The 13,583-nt window shown below is 36.0% G+C and overlaps 1 protein-coding gene across 5 annotated transcripts in view; it reads left to right on the forward strand.

The window, feature by feature from the left end:
* The first annotated feature begins 3,282 nt into the window (after positions 1-3,282).
* ASH1L (ASH1 like histone lysine methyltransferase) overlaps positions 3,283-13,583 on the forward strand; it is a 187,803-nt gene continuing 177,502 nt past the window's right edge. For all 5 annotated transcript variants that reach the window (XM_060136621.1, XM_060136630.1, XM_060136638.1 and 2 more), the window contains exon 1: positions 3,283-3,702. In XM_060136621.1, coding sequence (XP_059992604.1) covers positions 3,283-3,702 — 420 coding nt within the window. The remainder of the gene's footprint in view (positions 3,703-13,583) is intronic.

Below are 13,583 nucleotides of genomic sequence, written 5' to 3' on the forward strand. Positions count from 1 at the left end.
TTTAAATATTTATTGACTACCACCTATGTGCCAGGTACCGTTCTTGATGCTAGAATAGTACATTGAAGCAGATTGACAAAAATCTACTTCCATGTGGACTTTACATTCCAATGGAAGCGTGTAGACAATAAATAAATATATTGTACACCAGATGGTGAAAAGAGCACAGGAGAAATAAAACAGGATGAGTGTGAGAAGAGGTGGGATGGGTGTTTTTCTATTTTGTAAAGGGAATGCCTCTTCTATAAGTTATATTTAGGCAAAGACATGATGGAAGTGACAGAGCAAACCATGCAGTGATCTGGGGAAAGGGTTTTCTAGTCAGGTAGAATAGTAAGTGCAAAGGCCCTTAGGTAGTATTTTCGTTGAATTTGAAAAACAGAAGAGTACCTGTGCCCCTCCCCCCCTTCTTGGAACTAAGTGGGGAGACTGGTAGGAGATGGAAGAGAAGTAGAGGGGATTGTAGGGAATTTAGACCATTGTAAAGACTTTGGCTTTTACTTTGAGTAAAATGGGAAGCCATTGAAAGGGTTTTTGAGCAGAGGAGTGACATGATATGATACAGGCTTTAAAAAGATTATCCTGCTGTTGAGAAGACTATAAAGAGATACAAAGGCTGAAACAAGGAACCAGTCAGGAGGTTATTGAAATAAATAGTACAGGGCAGATATTATCAGTTGGATCTGATTGGTAGCTGTCAAATTAGTGAGAAATAGGTTCCACATATATTTTGAGGGTAAAGAAGACTTTTCTGACCGAGTGGACATATGGTGCATTAGAAAAAGAAAGGAATCACAGATGATTCAAAATTTTTGGTCTAAATATTTCTGGTTGGAGTTTCATTTATTGAGATGAGTAAGCCTGTGGGAAGAACAGATTTGGGGAGCTTGGCGAAGGTGAGTTGACTTTGGACATGTTAAGCTTGAAGTGCCTAATTATTAACTATCTAGTCAGCGTGTCAAGTAGGCATTTAAATATATGAATCTGGAGTTCCAGGAGGGGTCTCAGCTGTTCTCTGTCTGGACATAGAAATTTTTGAATCATCTGTGTTAGATGGCATTTAAATTCAAAAGACTGGATCTGGTCATTTAGGAAGTTAGTGTAGACAGAAAAGGAAAGAGCACGCCCTGGGGGCACTCCAGTGTAGAGTTAGGGGAGAAAAAGAAGAACTGGCAAAGAAGACTCCTTAATCAAACACTTTAGTACTTCTGCACTGAAGTGTATGACTGTTCATAGAAATTGTGGTAATTAAGACCAAAATGGATCCAGATCAGGTCAGGTCACATTTTGTCACTAGGGTTTTACGAGAAAACTTTTGATTTTCAGAGTTTTGAATTTCAGGATGTGAACACATCGTGGGGAAGACAGGACTTTGTACTTTTAAAGGAAAGAAAGCACATGGCACAGAAGCAGAAATGAACATGATTTGTTAGGGACAGTAAAGAAAACAATTTTTAAAAAATATTTATTTATTTATTTCGCTGTGTGGGGTCTTAGTTGTGGCACGCGGGATCTTTGTTGAGGTATGCGAACTCTTAGTTGCAGCATGTGGGATCTAGCTCCCTGATGAGGGATCAAACCCGGGGCCCCTGCATTGGGAGCTTGGAGGCTTAGCCACTGGAGCACCAGGGAAGTTGAAGAAAACTGAATTGACTAAATCATAGAGGATGTGTGTTGGGAAGTAAGGAAAGATTAGTTTGAGAAGTTAGAGCCAGATTACGAAGAGCCTTGAATGCTATTGTGAAGTGTTAATATATGAAGTGGTAGACAACAAGAATAATTGTCATATGCAGTTGATTTGAAAATTACTCTTTCAGCTGTTTGTGTGAATGAATAGAATAGGAATACACTTTAGTCAGTTGGCCAGTATTTGTTGAGTACCTACTTAAAATGCTGCTAGCACTGCTAATAAAATCGTCGGCACCTTCTATTGAGCCTTGCTGAGTGCCAGTCATGGGGCTATGCATTCTACTTACATTTCTTGTAGGAGTTGTAAAAGTTGTATCATATGATCTTTGCCTTTGAAACTCTTATAATCTTGTTGAAAGAAAAGTCTTAAGGCACATAGTTTAAACTATAAAATATTCTACTGCATAAATGGAACTTTCTGAGGGATAGGATGTTCTTTTTTTTTCCAGATACTGGTCCTGGATCTTGATTTGGATATGTGCTTGAAATAAAGGCTAGTCTGTCAGTCCTCAAGAATAGTGAATTATTTTGTTTTGGTTTTATATTCTCTAGTCACTAGATTATATGCCAATCCTATACGGTTTCCTGAGGATCTTTATTTATGAGAAGGGGGTTGCCCTGTGTGGATTATTCAGATTCTCTGTTAAGGTGTACAAACTATTGTAAAATAATAAATCTACGTTCTGGTTTTAAAATAATTTATAGATTTGGGAGATTGAAGCATGACCGCTGACTATTTGCTATTGGGAAAACGTGTGAAAATATATTTCTGCTGTTTAGAGTTTTTATAACAATTGTTCTAAATCATTTATATAATTATTTAATGTTTGTCTTTCTCACTAGAGTATAAGGCTTGTAAATTTAGGAATTGGATCTGTTTTGTTGAATACTGTATTTCCAGGGTGTTGCACAGTGCCTGGCACATGATAGGTGTTTAGAAATACTTTTTAATGAATGAATGAGTAAATGAATTCAGAGTTGAATTGTAAACCAACAATAGAGATAATTCCAGCCTAAGAGTCCTAACCTAAAAAGTCTACCATCTCTTATAAAAAATATTGGAGTGCTGAAACCAGCCCAAAACATGGTTCTTTGCCTTCGGTGAAATTGATTTTATTTAACTAAAACGTAAGAAACACATTCCTTTGAAACTGAGGAGTGTTAAAATATATGATATTATTTTTATCTTAGACTGTGTTTGCTTTACTGTCAGTTGCAGAAGCTTGTTGCTTGAGTTAGAACAGTGGATCTTAAACATTGATTTGCACCATACCACTACAGCTTATTTATGATATCTGGAGAATAATAAACTTATTCTGAAATTTAAATTTATTTATAACTAAATGAATTTAAATCCATTTTGAAGGGCATTTTGATCCATTTTAACTGATTTTTGGTTCTTCCTGATCTTCTTCTCCTCCCCCTATACCCACTTCTCATGTTAATAATTGCCTCTGTTCTGATAAATTTTTTGTTATGGTCTATCCTGCAGAGAAAGAGATGCTGGTTGCCAGTTTTGGAGATCCCTGTTTTTTATGGAACACAGTTCTGTAAAATTTTCATAAGATTCCTTGGCAATAACATACCCTTGTGATGGACCCTAGAAATACTGCTATGTTAGGATTGGGTTCTGATTCCGAAGGATTTTCAAGAAAGAGTCCCTCTGCCATCAGTACTGGTACACTGGTCAGCAAGAGAGAAGTAGAGCTAGAGAACAACACAAAGGAGGAAGAGGACCTTCGCAAGTGGAATCGGGAAAGAACCATCGAAGCAGGGAAAGATGATGGTTTGACTGATGCACAGCAACAGTTTTCAGTGAAAGAAACAAACTTTTCAGAGGGAAATTTAAAATTGAAAATTGGCCTTCAGGCTAAGAGAACTAAAAAACCTCCAAAGAACTTGGAGAACTATGTATGTCGACCTGCCATAAAAACAACTATCAAGCACCCAAGGAAAGCACTTAAAAGTGGGAAGATGACAGATGAAAAGAATGAGCACTGTCCTTCAAAGCGGGTAAGTAGAATTCCCAACAATATGTGATGATTAACAATCTTTGGATTTCTCTATTAATTTTTATCGAACCTACGTACATATTTTAGGAATTTTGATTTTAATCTTCTTATGTTATTTCCAAATAGTCTGTTTTGTGAGCCAAAACAGGCCTTGAGGCTTGTCACAGATATGAGTGATGGTATAACCATGTATGCACTTGTAAAATTACGGCAAATATTTTAAATGGGGTATATCCAGATTGCTGCTCCTACATGGCCTAGTGGAAAGAATATTGATTGGATTTTTAGTTAGGAAACCTAGAGTTGAATCTTGCCCTCCTGTTTACTAACAATGTGACTATAGACAAATTAATAGAGAAGAAACTGAGGCTTAAAGATATTAAATGATTACAAAAGCACCTACCTTTCAGGATGGTTCTATTCCTGCTGCCCTCAAGAATTTTCGGAAGGTGGATTAAAAAATTTTTATCTAGACCTTTTTACTTGAGACAATGTTAGAGCTTGTCTTGCACAGCTAATTTTTAAAGGGCTTTGAGATGATTGTCTTTAGTAATCTTTCTATAGTATTTTTTTAATAGTGCTAATAATGAGGTTTTGTACTGAAAGGATTTCACCCACAATACATATTCTTAATATATAAGTAGTTTATATCCCACTTATATTATTTGTAACAGAATATAGTTTGTGGTTCCTGAGGAAAGCTATCTGTATACTTAAAACACTGTTGGTAATGGGTTAGGTGTTTATTTTTCCAACAGTTACTTTAGCATAGGATGTTGACTATATTACTGCCCTCTAAATTAGTTCTTCATAAACGATGGAAAGAGCATGAATTACAGAGTCAGAACCAAATTCAAATCCTGGCTTAATAACTATACACAGGCAATTTGGTTTATCTTAACTGAGCTGTGGTTTCCTCATTTATAACATGGGGCTATTAATGCCTGTATTAAATGGGTATATAAAGAATTAAATTTCAGTAGCCAAGACATACAACCCAAGTACCAATCAACAGACGATTGGCTTAAGAAGATGTAGTGTGTACGTATGTATGTATGTAGATGTGTGTGTGTATATATGCATATATACATATATGCTTTTATACACACACACACACACACACACAGGGGAATATTACTCAGCCATAAAAAAGAAATAAATATTGCCATTTGCAGCAACATGGATACACCTAGAGAATATTTTACTTAGTGAAGTAAGTCAGACAGAGACAAATATTATTTGGTATGACTTATATGTGGAATCTAAAAATAATATAAATGAATCTTTATATATAACAGAAACAGACTCATAGACATAGAAAACAAATTTATGGTTACCAAAGGGTAGACAGAGGGACAGAGGGACAAATTAGGAGTATGGGATTAACAGATACAAACCACTATACATGAAGCAGATAAGCAATAAGGATTTACTATATAGAGCAGGGAATTATATTCAATATCTTGTAATAACCTGTAATGGAATATAATCTAAAAAAAAAACTGAGTCAGTTTGCTGTATATCTGAAATGAACACAATATTGTAGGTCAACTGTACTTCAATTTAAAAAAAGAATTAAATTTATATATAGTAGTTAGCATGTGGTGGATTCTTGTGAATGTTCTTTTTACAGCCTAAGGTGTTGCTTTACAAGGGATCTCTGGAAGGGTTTGGTTATCTGTACTTGCTCTCAGCATATGATGGTCTGAAGAATTCTGTGTTTGTTTGGATGCGTTTTTACATAGTTCTTACTAGCTTCTCTGAAGGGTTCATGACTCCAAAAAGATTAAGCATCAGTGGCTAAGGAGAGAAAGATGCACTGTTATGAGGCATGTTGGTAGTCTAAGAAAGCTTGGGAGTTTTGTTTTATTTATTTTAAAGCAACCAAAACATTTCCCCCCAATTCTTCAAAAAGTAGTTGGGTTTTTGTCCGTGCATTCATTCATTTATTTATTTATTTATTTATTTATGGCTGTGTTGGGTCTTTGTTGCTGTGCGCTGGCTTTCTCTAGTTGTGGTGAGCAGGGGCTACTCTTCTTGTGGTGCGTGGGCTTCTCATTGCGGTGGCTTCTCTTGTTGCAGAGCACGGGCTCTAGGCACACAGGCTTCAGTAGTTGTGGCTCGCGGGCTCAGTACTTGTGGTTCACGGGCTCAGTTGCTCCGTGGCCTGTGGGATCTTTCCAGACCAGGGCTTGAACCCATGTCCCCTGCATTGGCAGGCGGATTCTTAACCACTGCACCACCAGGCAAGTCCGTCAGTGCTGCTTTTAAAGCAAATATTAAGCCTTAAATTTCTAGTAAAAACATAGAAATATAGATCATAGATTTTATTTCTTAATCAAACTTTTCTTTCAACAACGTTCAGAGGACAAAAACAAGACCCTCTGAAAAAATAATTTGCTATCCTGGTTAGTACTAACTCATTGATAACTGTTGATGTAATTTTTAATGACAAAACTCAAGTTCAGGTTCAAAAATGAAATTTTCCGTTTCTTGAATTATGTGACATATTGTTAAATTTATAGTAGTTTACTTACGGATTCTATTATTTAGAGTGATTCAAATATGTCATTTAGTTTTTAAAAATTTCAATCCACAGTTTAGTAACTGGCATGTTAATAACTAAAGTTTAAAGTTTATTTTTTTGAAAAGTATTAGATGCTCTTCATGCCATATAAGTTATAGATTTTAAGGGTCCGATTTTTGGTTCTTTTAATGTATTTTCCCCTAGTTTTATTGCGATATAATTGACATACAGCACTGTTTAAGTTTAAGATGTATTTGGTTTATTTTTCATTACTTTTGAGATTTATCTTTCTGTATTACATTTTGGCAAAACTAAAAAATGTAATAACATTCAGTGTTGGCAAGAATATAGGGGAAACAACCACTCTCATGCCCTGTTGCTGGGGAGTATATTGATACTGTACTTAAAAAAAAAGAACATTCATTCATTCATTCCACGCCTGGTCTTAGTTGCAGCACGTTGGGTCTTTTTTAGTTGCGGCATGTGGACTTCTTAGTTGTGCCATGCAGACTCTTAGTAGCGCTATGCATGTGGGATCTAGTTCCCTGACTAGGGATCAAACCCAGACCCCCTGCATTGGGAGCACAGAGTCTTACCCATTGGACTACCAGGGAAGTCCCGATACCATACTTTTTAAATTTTTTTATTTTTGGCTGTGTTGGGTCTTCGTTGCTGTGCGCGAGCTTTCTCTAGTTGCAGTGAGCAGGGGCTACTCTTTGTTGCAGTGCATGGGCTTCTCATTGCGGTGGCTTGTCTTTGCTGTGGAGCATGGGCTCTAGGCACGTGGGCTTCAGTAGTTGTGGCACACGGGCTCAATAGTTGTGGTTCGCGGGCTCTAGGGCTTAGTTGCTCCGTGGCATGTGGGATCTTCCCGGATCAGGGCTCGAATTCATGTCCCCTGCATTGGCAGGCGGATTCTTAACCACTGCGCCACCAGGGAAGTCCCAGATGCCGTACTTTTTGAGAGTAGTTTGCTTGTATCTGTCATAATTAAAAATGGTCAATTCCTTGATTCCGCACTGTCACTTCTAAGAAACTATCTTACAGAATACTTGCAAGTATATACCAAGATATTTGTGTAAGATATTTATTAGAAGTATAGATTCCTGATACGTTCTTATTGGTTCTGACTCAGTATGTCTGGGTATTTTTTAAAATATCTTTATTGAGATATATATAACTCACATATCATACCATCCACCCATTTAAACTGTACAATTCAGTGGTTTTTGATATATTACATTATTAACTTTTTAAAAATTGTTGTAAAATATATTAATATAGAATTTGCCATTTTGGTCATTAAGTGTAAATTCAGTATCACTAATTCCATTCACAGTGTTGTGCAACCATCCCCACTATCTGATTCCAAAACCTTCTTATCACCCCAAACAGAAATTCTGTAACCATTAAACAATAACTCTGTATTGCCCCTCCACTAAGCCTCTGGTAACCTATAATCTACTTTCTGTCTCTATGAAATTGTCTATTCTAGGTACCTCATATAAGTGGAATCATACAATGTTTGTCCTCTTGTGTCTGGCTTATTTCACTTAGCATAATGTCTTCAAGTTCATCCATGTTGTAGCATATACCAGAAATACTTTTTATGTCTGAATAATGTTCCATTGTACGTTTATACCACTTTGTGTTTATCCATTCATCATCTGTGGACACTTGGATTGCTTCCACATTTTGGCTATTGGAAAATATGCTGCAGTGAACATTCGTGTACAGACATCTGTTTGAATTCCTGCATTCTATTCCTTTGGGTAATATACTTAGGAGTAGTATTGCTGGATCCTATGATAAGTCTGTATCTTTTTGAGGAATTGTCAAACTATTTTCCATAGCACCTATACCATTTCATATTCCCACCAGCAATGCATGGGGGTTTCAGTTGCTCCAAATCCTCATCACTGCTTTTTATTTTCTGTGTGTGTGTGTAAATGTGTATGTATGTGTATTTTAAATAATAGCCATCCTAAGGGGTATGAAGTTGTATCTCACTGTGGTTTTACTTTGCATTTCCCTGATGACTAATGGTGTTGAGCATCTTTTCTTGAGCTTATTGACTATTTGTATATCTTCTTTGGAGAAATGTCTGTTTAAGTCTTTTGACTGCTTTTGAATTTTGGATTTTTTGTTGTTGTTGCTGAGTTTTCAGAGTTCTAGATATAGTCTAGATATATGAGTTGCTAATATTTTTTCCCATTCTGTGGGTTGTCTTTTTCCTCTCTCTTGATAGTGTCCTGATACATAGACATTTTCAGTGTTAATGAACTCCAATTTGTCTGTTTTTGTTTTGATTTTTTTTGTGTGTGTTTTTTTTTTTTTTTGCGATACGCGGGCCTCTCACTGTTGTGGAGCACAGGCTCCGGACGCGGAGGCTCAGCAGCCATGGCTCACCGGCCCAGCCACTCCGCAGCATGTGGGATCTTCCTGGACCGGGGCACGAACCCATGTCCCCTGCATCGGCAGGCAGACTCTCAACCACTGCACCACCAGAGAAGCCCCAATTTGTCTGTGTTTTTTTTCCTATTGCCAGTGCTTTGGTGTCATAGCAAAGATATCACTGCCAAATCTAACATCATGAAGATTTTCCCCTATGTTGTCTTCTAAGGGTTTTACAGTCCTGGCTCTTACATTTAGGTCTTTGAGAGATTTTCAGGTATCCCTCTCACCCTGAACTTGCTCTCTGAATTCAGAAACTGATTAAGATAGCAAGAGATACTTCGGACATGGGAAACTCATATAAAAAATTTAATGTATATGAGTATGGATATTGGACTAGTAACTATTATTTTGATTAGGTAATACACTCCTATGATTCAGAATTTAAAAGATAAAAAAGGAAACAATGAAACATTGTTACCATCATTACCCTTCTCTCCCCTCAAATCCATTTTGGAGTCTCCTTTTAGGCAATCATGTGACAACCCCATGCTAACTATGATAACTAGCTAAGCAGAACAACCATTTCTCAACCAAAATGAAGAAAAACTGTTCTGTGTATTGAAATTGTCTTACTTGGAAAATAAATAAGAGCAAATTGTTTGGAACCAAAATTGGTGCAAAGAAGCTTCCAGGAACAAAACTACAACATCAGTGCTTTTGATATCTCCCAGAAATATATTATATATATATACAAGCAAATGCAAGTAATCCCTTCCCCCCCAATTTAAAAATATAAATGGTACTATACTGTACACACGGTTTTGTGTCATTGTTTTTTCCACTTAAATAGTGTGTTAGCATATTGTGGAGGATTTTCCTGTATGAAACTAAGAGAGCTTCTTTAGCCCTTTGGAATATGGGTGACGAATATTTTTTCCAGTTTGTCATTTGTTTTTAGACCTTGCTTATTTTTTATTTTGCCATGCAGAAGTCTTTAGTTTTTTACTGAATTTAATTAATCTTTCCTTTTATGGCTTCTAGAATTTGACATATAACTAGAAGGGCCTTCACTCTTAAGTTTATAAAAGATCTCCTTATATTTTGTAATAGGAGTTTTTTAATGTTTCATTTTCTCATTATTATTATTTTTGGCCGCAGATCTTAGTTCCCCGGCCAGGGATTGAACCCAGGTCCACAGCAGTGAAAGCTCAAGTTGTAACCACTGGACTGCTAGGGAATTCCCTTATGTTTCATTTTAAATATATAAATATTTGATCCATTTGGAGTTTATAATGATGTGTAATATGAGTTGTGGATCCAAGTTTATCTTTTTCCAAATAGCTGCAAGTTGTCTCACCCCTTTTATTAAGTTTTTTTTAGTCCTCAGATTTGAGACACTACCTTTACCATACACTGAATTTCCATGTGTACTTGAGTCTGGTCTGATTTCCCACTTTGTGTCATTGGTCTCTATTTGCCAGCATAATAGTTTTAATTATTATGTTTCATATCTGGTAGGGTTAATCCTTCCTCATTACTCATATTTAAGAGTGTTCCTTGCATTATTGCCTATTAGTTTATAAGCTTTATGTGATTTTTAATAAAAATAGAACTTTTTTCTAGAACTTGTCCAATTGATTATAAAGTTCATATTTTGTTCATCTTTATCTGTGGTTGAACTTGGAACCTAATTGGTTCTCCTTCAGAAGCTCTGAATTTGCTTTGCCAGGAATTAGGGTGTGTTAGTAACACCTTTCCTGGGGGAGAGCCCCATTTTACCCCTAGGCCATGAATTGGTACGTTTACCCTCTGGGCAACTACGCCTACTTAGATCACCCTTCTTTTTTCTTTTCTTTTGGTACCCTTGGAGATTTTTCTTACTTCCTGTGAGGCCACAGTGCAACAAACTTGGCATCTTATGCTGGATTGAGTTATTTTATTGTAGTAGACGGACCTTTATGCTATTTAGCCTGTCTTATGGCTAGAGTAGAAATCACCTGATTGTTTTATAAGAAATACGTTCATTATTAATTTTAAAATAGATTTTCCTGTCTCATTTTTGTTTTGTCTATGGTGGAAAGGCATATTTTCTTTTAAATTTCCTGTAAAAATTTGGATTTGGCTGTCTTGCCAACTTCATGTTGTGTCTGTGTCATTTCATAAGTTGTCAGAATGGTATAGTCATTCTTCTGCAGTATTTTAGAAAGTGAAAGTAGGGAAGTCATTATATTTACTTGTATTTATCACACACCAACTTAAAAGGAGAAGAGGCAGTGTTAAAATTTACAGCTGTAATTATAATTTCCCTGCCAAAAGATAGTTTTCTGTTTAGAAAAAAAATGAGTGTGCTGACTTAATAGATTATTTAAGAAACAGTCCTTTGGAGATGTAATTTTGAGTTTCAGTAAAGTGATTTTTATGGAGAATTATTAAAACCCTCAGTGAATCCAAGTATTCTAATTAAGGTCTGTTGGCCTAAGATTTTATTAAATTATAGAACTGATAGATTAATGTAGGTTCTTTAGTAAGAAAATATACAGATAATAACAGTTATCTCTGTTCTTGCTCCATATGGTTAATTTGCCTAGCAGTCTTTAAATTGTTTCACACGAATTCCAATTGTTTTGAAATGAAATGTTGAGGAAAAAAATGAGTTTGATATTACTTAGGTTTTGGCTTTTCTTTCCTTGGCATACCTGTTAAACAGCAGTAATTTATCAGGTTTTCTGCATATAGTAGTTCCTTTAAATTGTGCCCTATATTAGATTAGCCTGATTTTAGATAAAATAGATAAAATGTATATAATTTTAATTGAGATACAATTCAAATACCATAAAATTCACTCTTTTAAAGTGTACAGTTGAGAGGTTTTTAGTATATTCAGTATATTAGCTACATACAGAGGTGTGCAACGATCACCACTGTCTAATTTCAGAACATTTTCATTACCTTAAGTGTGTATTTTTATTTTGTCTATTACACTTTAGAAAACTAATCATAGGACTAATATTTTACTTTGTACTTTTCACAAAGGAGGGTCACATTTTGTATCACTTAATTTTGAACATAATCTCTTGTCTAGACTCATAACATTCTTTTATTTATTTATTCCTCCATAAAATATTTGAGTGCCTGTCATGTGCAGTAAATGAGTAATTATGATGTAATATGATAACTTCCATAATAGAAATACATATGGAGTGTTTATGGAATCAGTATTGTTGGGAGAAGGTAATGAGCAGGAGAATATGCATGGAAAGCTTTACAGAGGAACTCATTTAAAATTAGATGTTGACATCTTTGTTAGAAATTGCTAGAAAGAGAAGGACTTTGGGGGCAAAGTAAATAGTAAAGGGCAAAGGCGGTTTTAACATGTCTCCTAGATGTTTGTCAGTTGTGCTGTAAAACAAGAATTTGACAGTCCTTTAGTGTAGGTGAGTACTAAGAAAATAATAAAGAATGGAAGACAGGTGGGGAACTTATCACCTCTTCGTATTGCACTCAAAAATTTAGGGAACCTCCACTTCACTTTTTGTCTACTTTTTCTTTGTATCAGATTTTTGGTTGAAGTTTTTTTCTCTGATCTGACTTACAAAGTAAGTTTTAACCTGAAAATCATAAAGTGTTGTTTTTAATGCTATAAGATTTTATTTATCTATCTATCTATTTATTTATTTATGGCTGAGTTGGGTCTTTGTTGCTGGGCGCGGGCTTTCTCTAGTTGCGGAGAGTGGGGGCTACTCTTCCTTGTGGTGCACAGGCTTCTCATTGCGGTGGCTTCTCTTGTTTCAGAGCATGGGCTGTAGGCGTGCGGGCTCCGGCAGTTGTGGCTCACGGGCTCTAGAGCGCACGCTCAGTAGTTGTAGCGCACAGGCTTAGTTGCTCTGCGGCATGTGGGATCTTCCTGGACCAGGGCTCGAACCAGTGTCCCTTGCATTGGCAGGTGGATTCTTAACCACTGCACCCAGAGAACCCCAGTGCTATCAGATATTAAAGCAGAAATTGCATGACCATACCGATTTGTTCATGGGATTTTTTCTTTGTTTTTAAAGTTTTGTGATCCTGTTTTATATTAGTATTCCTCTTAGAAAGAGGAAACATTTTAAAGTTAAAATGATTGATTTTTGGGAAAGTTTTTCTGTTTGAAGAATTTAGGATTACTTGTAGTAAGTAGGAACCCTATCATTTATAACCGTAATGTTAAATATTACCAAAGTTATAGTACCTGAATTTTATTTTATAAATCTGTTAATAGTGAACTACCTTGGTCTTCATACAGTGGTGAAAGTCAAGCAGGAATAATATTGGAGCAGATTGGTAGAGCTTTTTGAGGACACAGAACTGCAACAGCAGATGGCATTAGAGATCAGGTTTAAGGATGAGTTGCAGGGATTTAACTGTTAAGGGGGGAAGGGAAGTGAGGTACATTGAGGATTCAGGGTACAGCTGGCAAAGCTCAGAATGACCCTTGGGTGTTGTTGGTCTGTTTAAAGGTATATGTGTATTTTTTTTTTGAAACCAACTATTTCAAAATCTAGCAATTAAGAATTCTCTTCCAAGAAGAAAGGGAAATTTTTGTTGTATGCAAGATAACTCCTTCTTCCCTCCCCCAGCTAAAAGCTGGAAAAATATGAAGGTGTCATACAAGATCTATTTAATATAGCCTTTGCTTCTTCATTATAAATAAGTATCACTTTGCACCAGCAAGTGCCTAATGTTAGATGTTAAGAGAGGTATATATGGTTGGGTAAAGACCTACCAGGGAAAGGGGCAATAGTTTGCATATTAACTGTGGCTTCCTTGGAACCCCTTAATATAAATATGAGTTTTTCTCCAAGCTGGATTTATGGTGTTCCTAAAGGCTTTGGTTTCTCCAAAATCTGTTAGCTAAATTGAGAGAATACCGATCAGTAAAAGAAGGTAATGTCTCAAAGATGTCAGAAATAAGTAATGTTAAT

Source organism: Lagenorhynchus albirostris, chromosome 2 (assembly GCF_949774975.1).
Source record: "Lagenorhynchus albirostris chromosome 2, mLagAlb1.1, whole genome shotgun sequence".
In the NCBI taxonomy this organism is placed as follows: domain Eukaryota; kingdom Metazoa; phylum Chordata; class Mammalia; order Artiodactyla; family Delphinidae; genus Lagenorhynchus; species Lagenorhynchus albirostris.